Source organism: Vanacampus margaritifer, chromosome 6 (assembly GCF_051991255.1).
Source record: "Vanacampus margaritifer isolate UIUO_Vmar chromosome 6, RoL_Vmar_1.0, whole genome shotgun sequence".
Classification (NCBI taxonomy): Eukaryota; Metazoa; Chordata; class Actinopteri; order Syngnathiformes; family Syngnathidae; genus Vanacampus; species Vanacampus margaritifer.
Window position 1 is genome coordinate 4,703,252 of NC_135437.1, and position 12,836 is coordinate 4,716,087.

The 12,836-nt window shown below is 37.2% G+C and overlaps 1 protein-coding gene across 1 annotated transcript in view; it reads left to right on the forward strand.

Moving 5' to 3' along the window:
• Positions 1-12,836, forward strand: part of cdh13 (cadherin 13, H-cadherin (heart)) — a 436,422-nt gene that overhangs the window by 334,859 nt on the left and 88,727 nt on the right. Inside the window, exon 9 of the mRNA XM_077567730.1 lies at positions 12,608-12,748. Coding sequence (XP_077423856.1) covers positions 12,608-12,748 — 141 coding nt within the window. The remainder of the gene's footprint in view (positions 1-12,607; positions 12,749-12,836) is intronic.

Consider the following 12,836-nt stretch of genomic DNA (forward strand, 5'->3'; position numbering starts at 1 on the left):
AAGTAGAGATGAGCATGTGAAATTTGGTGATGATTCATAGCCTTTTTGCATCATTAAGGGATGTTCAGCTTTTGTACATTTACAGTTGTGCTCATAAATTGAGCGGTATCTAAACTTTCATGCACAATTGCACAGAGAGAGATTTTTTTCTGTGGGGAAAAAAACAATATAGCTGTGAAATCACTATACTGGACCACTTCTTCACTTTAAATCTTATGAACACCTGGAGGATGCTTGGCCACCTCAGTGGTGCCGCACTACAGTTTGAGAATGTTAATAAGATCCCAACACACCACAGTTTGGGAACTTTTAATAAGATCCTAGCACAACAACTTATTCAAAAATCTACCTTTTTTTTTTTTTAACAAATAATAGATTTTAATTCACACTGTCAAAGCACTTTTCATTACTTCCTTATTTAACTCTGATTCCAGGTGTTAAATAAACAAAAAAATCAATAAAATATTCAAATTAATGTCATGTATGGTTCCACATTAAATCCCCACAAACTACAAATAGTAATTAACCAAAGTTTAATTTAAAACCAATACTACAACTTAATTAGACTGCATATAATATGTAATTATTGTAATTTAGAAAATAAGTTAATTCTACCATTAATAATAATTAGCACTATGTTAATCAAAAACTTGTGTTACTACATTTGTTGAGGCATATTTTTATTAAAATATTGTTTTATATATACTTACTTTATTCTCAACTCAACTTAATTTTAAAACACTTTCAAGCAATCATTGTTGCATACAAAGTGTTGTACATGAAGTAAAAATCAGTCATACAATAAGAAAGACAGGTAAATCAAAAAATAATAACACAAAATAATTTATGATTACCATAGGTAAATAAAATATCAATAAATTAATAGCACAAAGTACAGCAGACACCATAGGCTTAACAGTAAACCAATGCTAAATTTCATGCCGAGTTAAAAAAGAGTCTCAAAGAGTTTCACAGGCCCACAGTTGACCAAGATCGAGGACATCACATGATCCAATTTGACATTATGAAATTTACTCAGTAACAACATCCTACCAATAGAAGATAGTCACTTTATCAATATAGGTAACTTTCTGTCCGTTTCCATCTTAAAACAAGACATATTTAACTTTCACACCCTACTTCTTTTTGTGTCTTCCTGAAATATACCAGTCTTACATACAAGTGATCTAGCCCTCATAATGCCACACATACATTGGGCAAATGGAGTGTACAGTCAAGCTAGTGATGCCAGCACAAAGTGACTGCTTCTGTAAATGCAGCCCCTGCAAGAACAGCATGGATTCTATTTTCAGTCAAGGAGGCAGCACCAATATGTCAAATTATATTTGGCAAATACTCAGAAAGTGCTATATAAATAAAGGGGAGTTGAATATCCATCTACTGTATGTGATAATGTTAATGATGTCAATTGTCAACAGTGAGTGAACAAGGTAGGAAACATAAATATCAATATGCAAAACATTTTCTATAAAGTGATTACATTTTCAAATGATCATCAATTAATCAGCATTCCTAGAAAATCTGAATGTTCTGTCACTGATTAGCTATTTTTAGAACAAGCCCACGGGCTACTCACGTGGACCTTGTGGGCTACTTGTTGCCTGTGAGCACCAAATTGGTGACCCCTTAGATAACGTAAAGGATTTATTTGTTTTTTAATTACACACTTAATTGGCGCTTTAGACACTTTAGACAATATGTATTCAATTGCAAACATTTTTTATGTAACAGTTCCACTTTAAGACTTAAAGTAAAAGTAATTATCAGAACTTAAACAGAAATATAACCGCCTAAATTGCATCAACCTAAAATTAAACGAAAGACATATAACATGATTAATACAGCAAAATCTGAATTTTACAATTGTCAACTCATTAAAAACGGACATGTGTCCTTTTGCGAAAAGTGTTACTTAAGAAAGTGCATTATTCTTTAGTTTACAAATACTGTGAGAAGGGAACCAATTATTAAGTATGCATAATACATGAACTGGGACACCTGCCGGGATCAAAATGAAAAAGAATATGGAGGTCTATATCTAAACCAGATTTTTTCTCCTTTCTTTAAATAATTTAAAAAAAAATGAGTACTGAACTGGAGCTTTGTTTGTGCTTTCATTGCATACTTGCCGACCTGAAGCCAAAAGGGAATCCACAAGTATATACACTACCATACAATGTTAAAAAAAAGCTAGACAATAAAAAGGATGGCATGGTAAGGGAGCATAGAAAATAAAGAGCCCAAAGCATCGCCTTTTGGAGTGGTCGGTTTGAGGCTTTTTTTTTTTGTAAAGTTGCTCTTTAGCTGAACGTTTTGAATGATTGTGCTCCTTTTGTACAGGTGAAAATGATGTAGCAAATTGTAGTTTGCACAATTCTAATTTTAATTAGAACTACAAATCACAGAGTAAAGGAAAGAAGAAGGGTGATGTTTTATCTACATCCAATTTCTTTCCACTTTGAGTATGTCATAGCTGACTGAGTTTTTTTTGACCTTCCTAACCCTTGGAGTGTGTGTGTCAGTACTTCAGAGAGTATATTTTATGAAGGATATTGATTAGCTCATGAAAGTAAACTGCCTCTTGTGGTTTTGCTAAGGATTTCCTTCTAGTGAGATTTACTCTCACCTCCTCCACTAGTCATGTTCTGATGGTTCTTGAGTCTAAGAGCAGTACCCTGAAGAGACTGTGCACCGTGTTCCTAAATATTGCCAGAACTTTTGAAATTAACTTCATCGATCTGACATTTGAAGCATCTAGGGAAATAAACTTTTCTTTTCTTGTCTTGAAGTGTTTACAGCAACCATGTTACTGATTTTCATTCGCATTCCCTTGCAATTTATTTCAGATCATTTGTAGACCTTCAGGTGAATGGTTGGCTTCACTGTTCGCATGTTCTTCACACAGTAAATATGCTTAGCACTGTTACTGTTGGGCGGATTCTCTTCAAGTCATCCTTAAGCCTCAATGTGCATTTTAGACAAATGAGATGCTCCTTAATATGGCTCTGTGAGAACAATTTCTGGGTCACGGTCAAAGCCTTGAGGAGCTTGGAATGTTGCAATTAAAAAGACATGAAGTCCAACCACAGTTTTCAGAATGAATCATTCATGTAAAGCATGGCGTGTGACTTGCAGTCACAAGAGGTAGGTAGAACACTCCTGGCTTTATTCAGTCTATGTTGTTGTTTACTTTACACACTACGAAATGCAACAACTATCTCGGGGATAGTGGATTTGGATGTGGAGATATGCACGCTGAGCACAACAAAATGTAGCTGACTAAGCGAGTAAAAGCTGGCTGGACGCTAGGGACCGTCCACAAATTACATTTCCAGGGTGACCAATGTAAATGGTAACTTGAGGCCCACATACGTCACATGTGGATGGTCCTTAACTTCTATTCGCTATGGGGCGGCTGAATGTGTCCTCCTGATCGGCCACAGTTTCAACTTCACTTTTGGCTGGACAAAAATCTTTGATTTGTTCCCCGTAGCTGTGCTGCTTTTCAAGAAGCGGTTCTTTGCTAGGGTGTGCCTTTAATGCCTGCCGCGGGATGCAACAGCTGCAGATTAAGCTGTGAGAGGTGTGAGTGTTTCTTTTACGAATACTGACACAAGTTGCTTTTCATATCACCACTTGAATTGTTCTTCCAAGCTATGTGTAGGTGGGTGTTTGTGCAAGTTGAAAGGAAACTGCCAATGATTTGGTGCGTAGAGCAAGTGAGAAAAGGCCGCAGGAGACAAAGCAAATTGCATCATGATATCATACCTATATAGCAAGTTGATGTGATGTCTCATGCTGTATCCACGCATCTCTCTCCATTTTCTACTTGTCCTTTTCCTACCGATCGACCATATCTGTCCTGCTTCCTCTCACACCCTCTCCCTCACTGCTTTTTCCCTGTGATCAGTCCTTACTTTGAAGAAATCCTTTCAAGGCAGAGTGTGACAGTGGGAAATGTTATTGTCAGATCAGAGGTCTCTGAAACGAGGCCTGTCATATCATGTGGCGTGCGCCATTTCATTTTCTCAACTGCTTTCAATAACACAATTGCTTACTGAAATCACTTGTGGCTTACAAAGTTGTACCACGTTGTGTCACTTTATGGCTTTATGTACTTTTGGGACTGATGGCTCATACCTATCTTGATGCAATGCCACATTTTGGCGAACAAAGACTGGTTTCTATTAAAACTCCCTTGTTCAGATATTAGATGTATCTTTAATATTATGACAGAATCGTTATCTGCATGCCTGCTTGACTGCTTGTTCATATAGTCCAATGAGGTGTTTGGCGAAATCCAAAAGGAAGCGAAAATTCAACTGGCTGAAATCTCAATCAACATTTTGCCTGTATCCTTCTGGCACTAAAGAGAAAATTCCCACTAGCTGTAATTTCAGCCCTGAGGAGACAGAAATGTATTTTCTGGGCCAAACATTGGCAGAGACGTTATAATTGAGTTGAGACTTGTGAAAGTCTCATTAAGACATCGTCAAGCTCCAGAAGAAACCTCACGCAGTGCGTTTAGACACCACTGAGACTGCAAGCATCCCAGAGGCTGTCTCTTCTCCAGCTGGAGGGCAAAATTGTCTGTGTACAGGTGTATTTGTTTTTTGTTCAGTTTTTTTTTTTTTGTGTGTGGGTGGGGGGTTCTTCTGAAGTGTGTAATTGTGCATCAGATTCACAGGTCTGTAAAGCACCATCTGCTTTCACAGCATTTAGTCAATCAAAAGCTTCTGAGGTTCACTGCTGCCACTATGTGTGAAAACCTATTGATAGGAACACCTGTTTATTGTCTCGGCAGCAGCTGCTTTAATGGATAGAGTTTAGGAGATATCACAAGCCTTGGGGCTTGAATTGGGTCTCTCTCTGAACATAAAATTCCCAAGGCAGTTAAATGTGTTCAAGGAGTGTTTCTATGGAGGACCAAATGTGCCAACATTAAATAAATGAATACACCTTTAAATAATTAAATCTTGATTAGTGCCTAATTTTTGGATACTGATGATATCCAAATCATATCAATTATGAGGGAGATGCTACAGGTTATTAGTGCAGTAGCGGTGGATAGATAGTGGTGCACCGTTGGGCGCCAGGCGTCTGTAAATGAAAGTCATATTTGCCATATACTGTATTGCAATATGAAAAGATCATCAAAGCCCTCCGGAGCAGCTTTCAGAAAATTTAAGGAAAACGGAAGCGGAGAAGAGATCGCAAAATAGAGGTATGTCTTTTTTCTATCGTTAAAAACCCCCAGTCATAAACGCTGTTTTACTTTTTGTTTGTAGGCCTACTAGCTCACAGGCGAAGATTAAATGAAGCACAGTTACCAAATAATACTGCTGTATTGAAGGCTACATTAAACAAGGCTGCACTACTGTTAGATAGCTATAGTAACTCTCCGGCATTAGCAGGTAGCAGGTAACAGTAGTGTAAATAATGATCACGAGACGCAAGGTGCATACAAATGCAGTCGGACAGTTCAAACTCAGAAAAAAAGTATTTTAATGCATTAAACGTTAAAATTTGCAAATATCTAATCAATAGAAGCTCACATATCAAGAAAAATGATGGGGGTGAAATATCACTGCTATTTTACTTAATTACAATATATGGTGCATCTAGACACTAATACCTAATCAAATAACAAGGCTTCCATCCTCCATTCTAGTAGCTGGTATATCAATGAATCAAAATAAAAGAATGAACCTGCCTTTCTTATATATAATTCTTGTAACATTTACCAACAAAAACCGGAGCGCCTTTACATTAGTCCCCATTTCATTAAACAAAACACAGAAAAATAATCGTATCCAGAGTTATAGTGCTGTTTCGTCATCATCTGAGCTTTAATGAGTTTCCACTGCAATGTGCTCACGTGCCCCCGGTTGATTGATGATGATTCTAGGCAGGCTGTGAAGCTTTGTTTTTCCAAAGGGGAAGAGAGTTTGGAGGCCTCACTATAAGAACTGGACCCTCTGTGTTGAACAAAATAATTTTCATCAAGCGCAATGTCCTCTTTTAAAGTTACATAAAATAATTTAGCTGTTTTGCCAGCCGCTGCTTGTTGCAGACAGTTCTTGTTACAGTAAAATATTTAGCAAAAATATTATGTCTTGAGTCACTGTGAATTTTTTTGTCATATGAAACTATGGCTAGCAAATTGAGATGACTATATGTATATATTAGAGCTGTCAAAGGATACAATTTTTCAGATTAATCAGATTAATTGCATTTTAGAATTTCGATTAATCACGATTAATCGCTTAATAAAAGAAAGGCTTTTTTATCAACATTTCTTTCCCGCCAAATTTGACCAGTCCAGGGTGTACCCTACCAGCCAGGATAGATCACCCATGAACCTGAACAGGATAAGCAATAGAAAATAATAGATGGAGCATGACTCAACGGTTTCTTTTACAAGAGATCTGAAAACCAAGCAGGCTGGCTGATTACTGGCCTATAAATGTTGTCCAAAGGGCATCCTGGTTTTAAAGGCATCATGAAAAGCTTCACACTATAACTTTAGTAGAAAAATAAAACAAGCAAGAGTTTCCTGTGATTACTTTGAACATATAATAAAGTGTGTTATATCGAGACCAGATTTTCTTTTAAAACTGTGCTCAATATAACACTAGAATTGCACAAAATATAAAAAATATATATAATTTGACACCATGGCCTTGGGATTTTATTTATTCTTTTTTTTTTTTTTTACTCTTTCTCTAAAATGCACCAAGTGCTACAATTTAACATATGTTAACATCATTTTAATACAAGTACAAATAACACAATTAATTTGATTCCAATTAGAACCAAAGAGACTTTTGTTCATTGGCTTACAAGTTTGAAAGTAGTTTAATGCTGTAATATTAATTTGTTAAAACAGTTAAAACACTCTCTTAACTTTAATGACAAGGCAGAGGTCAAAATGTAGATGTAGCGTAAGGCCCATTGTACAATAGTCAAAGTACTGTAACTAGCAAAGCGTCACACTCTTGAAATAATGGTTTAAGTCATATTACAAATAAATGAATAAATAAAAATATTTATTTGCTTTTCTCAGGATGCTGGCCAAGCCATAAATGCTCAAATCAGCTACATCTTTAGTTATACAGGTGATTAAATTTTACCGCTGAAATAATATGAATAATGGATGGATGGATAATCAGTATTTGGTTTAGTATCCCATGCTTTCTGGGGGAAAAAATGAGTCAGACCAATATTTAACGAGGGTGATGAAAATCAAGTTAACTACTAATAATATAGAATGCTAAAAAAGTAACACTCAGAGCTGTCAACACTCACACATATTCGTCAGGCTCACGCATTTCTCTCCAGTGTCACACTCACACGCTTTAATTTCTCACGCTAAGAAAAAGTACCACTGGGAAAAAAAGGCTTTTTTTATTGTTGAAAATGGGGCTGTGTTGTTTGTTTCGGCACTCTAATTGTTTCTACTGTCAGTTAAGCCACCAGAGTTACATTGACTTGTGCTCAAACCCGCTTCCCTTTTGCACGCGCTCTGCTGTTATTTCTTGCTATCGCGCAACTAGTTTTGTCTCAAAGAGTTGAGCTCGTACCTAAAGTGATTAACTGAGAACTTGTATTTTGACTGGTAGTTGCCCTCTTTATTTGCTACTACTATGAGTGACATGCTTGTGTGTACAAACTCCTGTTTTATTCGGCTTTGTAATCGGCACCTGGAAAATGGGGAGTTGTTGCACTTTTGGTTCATCTTCATGTCACTTCATTGCTGCTGGATTACAGCAGTGAGTCTAGGCTAGAGCTGTCATGGGGGGGCCTTATTGTAAAACAACAAAAATAACAGGAGATAATCAAGAACTTCTTTAAAGGAGCTTGTCGTGTTTGCCGAGAAGCGTTCCATGAGCTCGGACGGCATGTCAAAGTGAATCCGTGTCTGCTGGGTCCATGTTTAGGCCAGAACGTACTGTTACTTACGGGTGTGGCTGGCTTAGGACCCAGGAGCAGACACAAACATTAAAGTAACAACAAAATTGTATTCAACAAAGTAGCAAACAAACAAAGTAGCAAACCAAAGATGGCTGGGCGTGGCAGTGGGTGGGCTCTCAACACATCCAGACTGAAAAACAGAAGAATAAAGGGAAATCAGTTTTAACCAAGGGCGCTGGGAAAACCCAGGAAAAAGCTTCTCAAAAACACCAAAGTAAAAAACACTCAAAACTAGGGAAAAAACAGGAATGTGTTCAGGCAGCATGATCAGCTTGTACCGAGAGTACTGTAAGAGGCTAATTATTTGTCCTCTTTTGCGCGTTCCAAAATTTTGAAGACAGATTTCTTGTAAGAAAAAACACCTTGCAAGGATGATTTATTAAACAGAGAATTCTCCGGTCACGGCAACAACACTAAACATCACGTATGAGGTGGAATTTTCAGAGTGCGCATGTGCCCCCTCCCTCGGGGAAGAGGGCTTCTTATAGTAAAGTAAAACGCCTCTCTCCTCCTACTAAGAATGAGTAGAACAGATTGGTTCTCACACAATATGTTACATAATATTATTTTCGTACACAGACTGCAGCTGTATTCATCTCTAGACAAAATATATTTTCAGGGCACCTCTCGTCCCAAAACAATATCTCACAAACAAATTGAACCAGATTTAGAGTGGCCGTGAGCGATGGTGCTCTCAGGGTATGTGTGTGGCAAAATCTGTTCTCACGAACAGAATGTGTTTTCGCACAGAACACTGAGAAGGAATTTTAGACGAAAACAAGGTTAAGGTCAAATTATACTGAGTTCAACACTATTTCACCTACTCTACATCTATAAAACATTTCAACATGGTTAATATATAAAATAAAGAATTAAAAATGTTAATAATGTCTAACAGTACGACAAGACATTCTGGCGAGTAGTGGAGGTTAGACCAGAGCTTAAGTATTAAGGGTGATTGAAGATTGAAGGCAGCTGTGTGAGGAGCCCAACACAACCTGACCATGCCCATCCCTGAAAGGAAAAAACAAAGACAGAGGAAAACACAGGAAACAGAACTACAATTATGCCAAAGTAAAAGGGGCCGAAAACAACTCACAACAGATAACTTTTAATATATATGTGTATATATGCGAGAAACTCTGTTCTCAAATATATACATTGCATTTGTAAGAATGACATTTCTAAACAAGACGGGAAAAAAATAATTAAATTAAGAATGAATCCGTCTCCATACCTGGATTATTATAGTTTGGGAATTTTTTATTTTAGTTTTTATATCATTTTGAGTTTTGATTTTTTTATTTAGGTAGTTTTAATTTATTTTCAAGGTGGTTCTGTTAGTATTTATTAGTTTTAGTTATTTCATAAATGCTTGATTTTAGTTTAGTTATAGTTAGTTTCAGTATTAGTTTTAGTTTAAAAAAATGTGTATTACTTGTGCGCAATATTTAAAAAAACACCATGGGAGCAACGTCATCTCAAGGTATCTTTTCTATTGGTTGCTGCTAGATGACCAAAGACCAAAACAAAGGACATTTCTGCTATAATTATAGTTAGTTTTAAGTAGTTTTGTAAACAGAAAATGTAGTTTCAGTTAGTTTTTTAATTTAAAAAGCATTTTTGTTTTTATTTTATTTCGTTAACGCAATTTTTATTTTTATTTTTGTTTTTTTCATTAGTTTTAGTTATGTAAAATAACCTTGCTCTATACTGCCTTTTCATTTTATGAACAGTGTCCCATTAAACACCAACAAATCCTTACATTAGACTATAGATACGCTACGTATATTTCTCATATATATATTTTTTGCCACTTTATAAAGTCGCAAATTTGTCACTTTATAAAGTGCTCATCTTGCGAACATCTCCTGACCAATTAAGCTCAGAAATCAGGTCTAGGACCGCTCCCTATATGCAGAGTACACAGGCACAGCGTAGGGCACCATCGTTCGTGGGGGACCTCGATTTACGTGAAAGGACGCATTGTGACATCATTGATGTGCACACTCTAACATGCACTTGATATGTTTAAATATCCGTTACTAACCCTCACCCCAACTCCCTCCCCCGGACCAACCGACCATTATCTCACTCCAAGGTTTGGTCAAAAGTTGACAGCCTTGGTAGCCTAACACTACTTTTGACGAGTTACCTGTAAGCTTGCTAACATTAGCAGATAACATTGGCAGCCAACTTCATTGCCTCATTTCTTGGGTGATATTATCTCATGTCACGGTGATGGCTTCAGACACCAGTGTGTCTGTAGCATCCACTTCTAAGTGCCTACACAGGGAGAAACACTGCAGAACATATTGTAACAGATAGGCGTTAGCTCTACCAGAATCAACTACCTGTCCTTTGCTCACTCCTCTCAACATTCATCCATCCATCTATTTTCTTAAACGCTCATTTCTCACAAGGGTTGGGGGGGGGGGGGGGGGGGGTCTGGAGCCTATCCCACCTGGCCTCGAGCAGTAGGCGGCGTACACCCTGAACTGGTTTCCAGCCAATTGCAGGGCACACAGAGACGAACAACCATTCACACTCACAATTACACCTAGGGACAATTTTAGAGTGCTCAATGAACCTGCCATGCATGTCTTTAGAATGTGGGAGGAAACCGGAGTACCCGGAGAAGACCCACACAGGCACAGGGAGAACATGCAAACTCCACCTTGGAAGGTCGAAACCCGGACCCTCTCAACATTCTTGTCAGGAAAATGAAGAGAATCTTGTGGATGCAATCTACTCACTTCAGATTTAATTCCTCCATAACACAGGCTGTTATTGTCAAGTTATACTTAAGCTCAAGAACAAATGTATTTCCTACCTATTTTGTGGTGAAATGCAGAACGTGAATTTGGATGTACTGTAAGCTTAAATTTGTCATGTTGTGGTGTCTTCAGTATTTTTGTAGCAATAATAACAACAGCAAATAATGTCCCTTAGAGTACTATTTCAGGTTATACTGCATTGAGGAAAATGCTATCTCTTATAAATTAAGGAGTCCAAAAAACTTATTTTCAATGCTGTTTTTTCTCTAGTACACTTGGTATAGGTGAAAACATCCAGACAACCGTTATAAGCACCTTTGTGTTACTGTTTTATACATTGTACTGTATTTAAAAGTCCAATGACCTCAGGGTATTATCATTGGAAATATTTTGAATAATCTAGACTTGGATGCACTTGCTGAATAATGGAGAAAGTTTTTTAGTTTTTTTTTACTGGCTATTCAAATTACTGCATCAGCACTTTCTGCAGGAGGAAGATGTTTCTTTGCTGGATTAGAATGTGGGACATTTTTTGATGTAATGGATTCCAATGTATAGTTGGAGACTATATATCATTTTTTTATTGCAGGTTTTACAGTGAATGTTTTTTTTAACTAGTGTTGTGGGGCCGTAATTCAGGCTGCATATTGGAAAACCGATGAGTCTGTGCCATTTGTGAAATACAGTCTGTTCAGGGAGGAGATGGTATGAATTGGATGGTTGGTGAGTCTTACTGATTGTCACTAGTGATGTGTCATTATATATATACACACACGCACAGTGCAGGCCGCACTTTCTTATTCAGTGCATTTGCTTTATTTTCTTGGCTGGTTACTTTGTAGATTCTCACTGAAGGTATCAAAACTAGGTATGAACTGATGTGGAGTTATGTACTTAACAAAAAAAGGTGAAATAACTGAAAACATTTTTTATATTATAGATTATTTAAAATAGCCACCCTTACACACACACACACACACACACACACACACACATATACATATACATATATATATATATATATATATATATATATATATATATATATATATATATATACACACACACACACACACAAACAAAAACATACTTACGATTATAAACAATAAAACAATACTTAAATAATAATAACAATAATGATTCACAATAATTATGTGACAATATTTGATCTGTTTATTCTTTCACTTTTAACTGGACAATACAAGATATAACTGACCAATAACCACAAAACCGAAATGCGGCCAAGGTTATTTTCAGATCATGCTATCACGGCCATTGTATTGTCCTGTATGTATTAACGGGGAAAAAAAGCAGACAGTGCAGCACCACTCAAGTGTAAAATACTTCCATATCCTGATTTTTGTGCCGATGCAAATCTAGATGCGCTTGTTTGGTAATTTGGTTCCTCTCTCTGTGTCATACTGGGCGTTCCAGGGTACCAAGTGTGTTTCTTTAGACATGCACCTAATAATTTGGTGGCTGAAAGTGGACTAAACTTTACACCTGCTTGAACCAAGTCTAACTATTGGCACAGGGAATGGAACACAATTTTGCTGAATTTGATCGCGATGGTTGAAGATTGTGAGCTCCGTGGACATGTGCGGTGGACTTGCACTGGGCAAGAAAATGAATCCCATAATCTTAAGGTTAATGCCTGGGGCACCGCACCAGTGTGTGCTTAAGAATTGATAGCCCTATCTAATGCAGTAAAACATCTCTAACAGATCGACTCAATAATTAAGTATACTGTACTATATTGTGATATGTGAATTTTCAGCTGCCTGATTCATCCCTGCAACCCACATTCCTAATGTATGTCGCTCTTTGTTTTCCAGACACTGCCAACCACAACATATGAGCTTGAGATAATTGCCAAGGACATGGCAGGAAGTGAGGTGGGTCTGACAGGAACAGCCACCGCAACCATTACCATTACAGACAAGAACGACCATGCCCCTGAGTTCACACATCCGCTGGTGAGAAAGACTAATTGCACCACACAACCACCACCACACATTCACACATTTATTTATTTATTACTTTAAAGGCAAGGCAGAAAAGGCA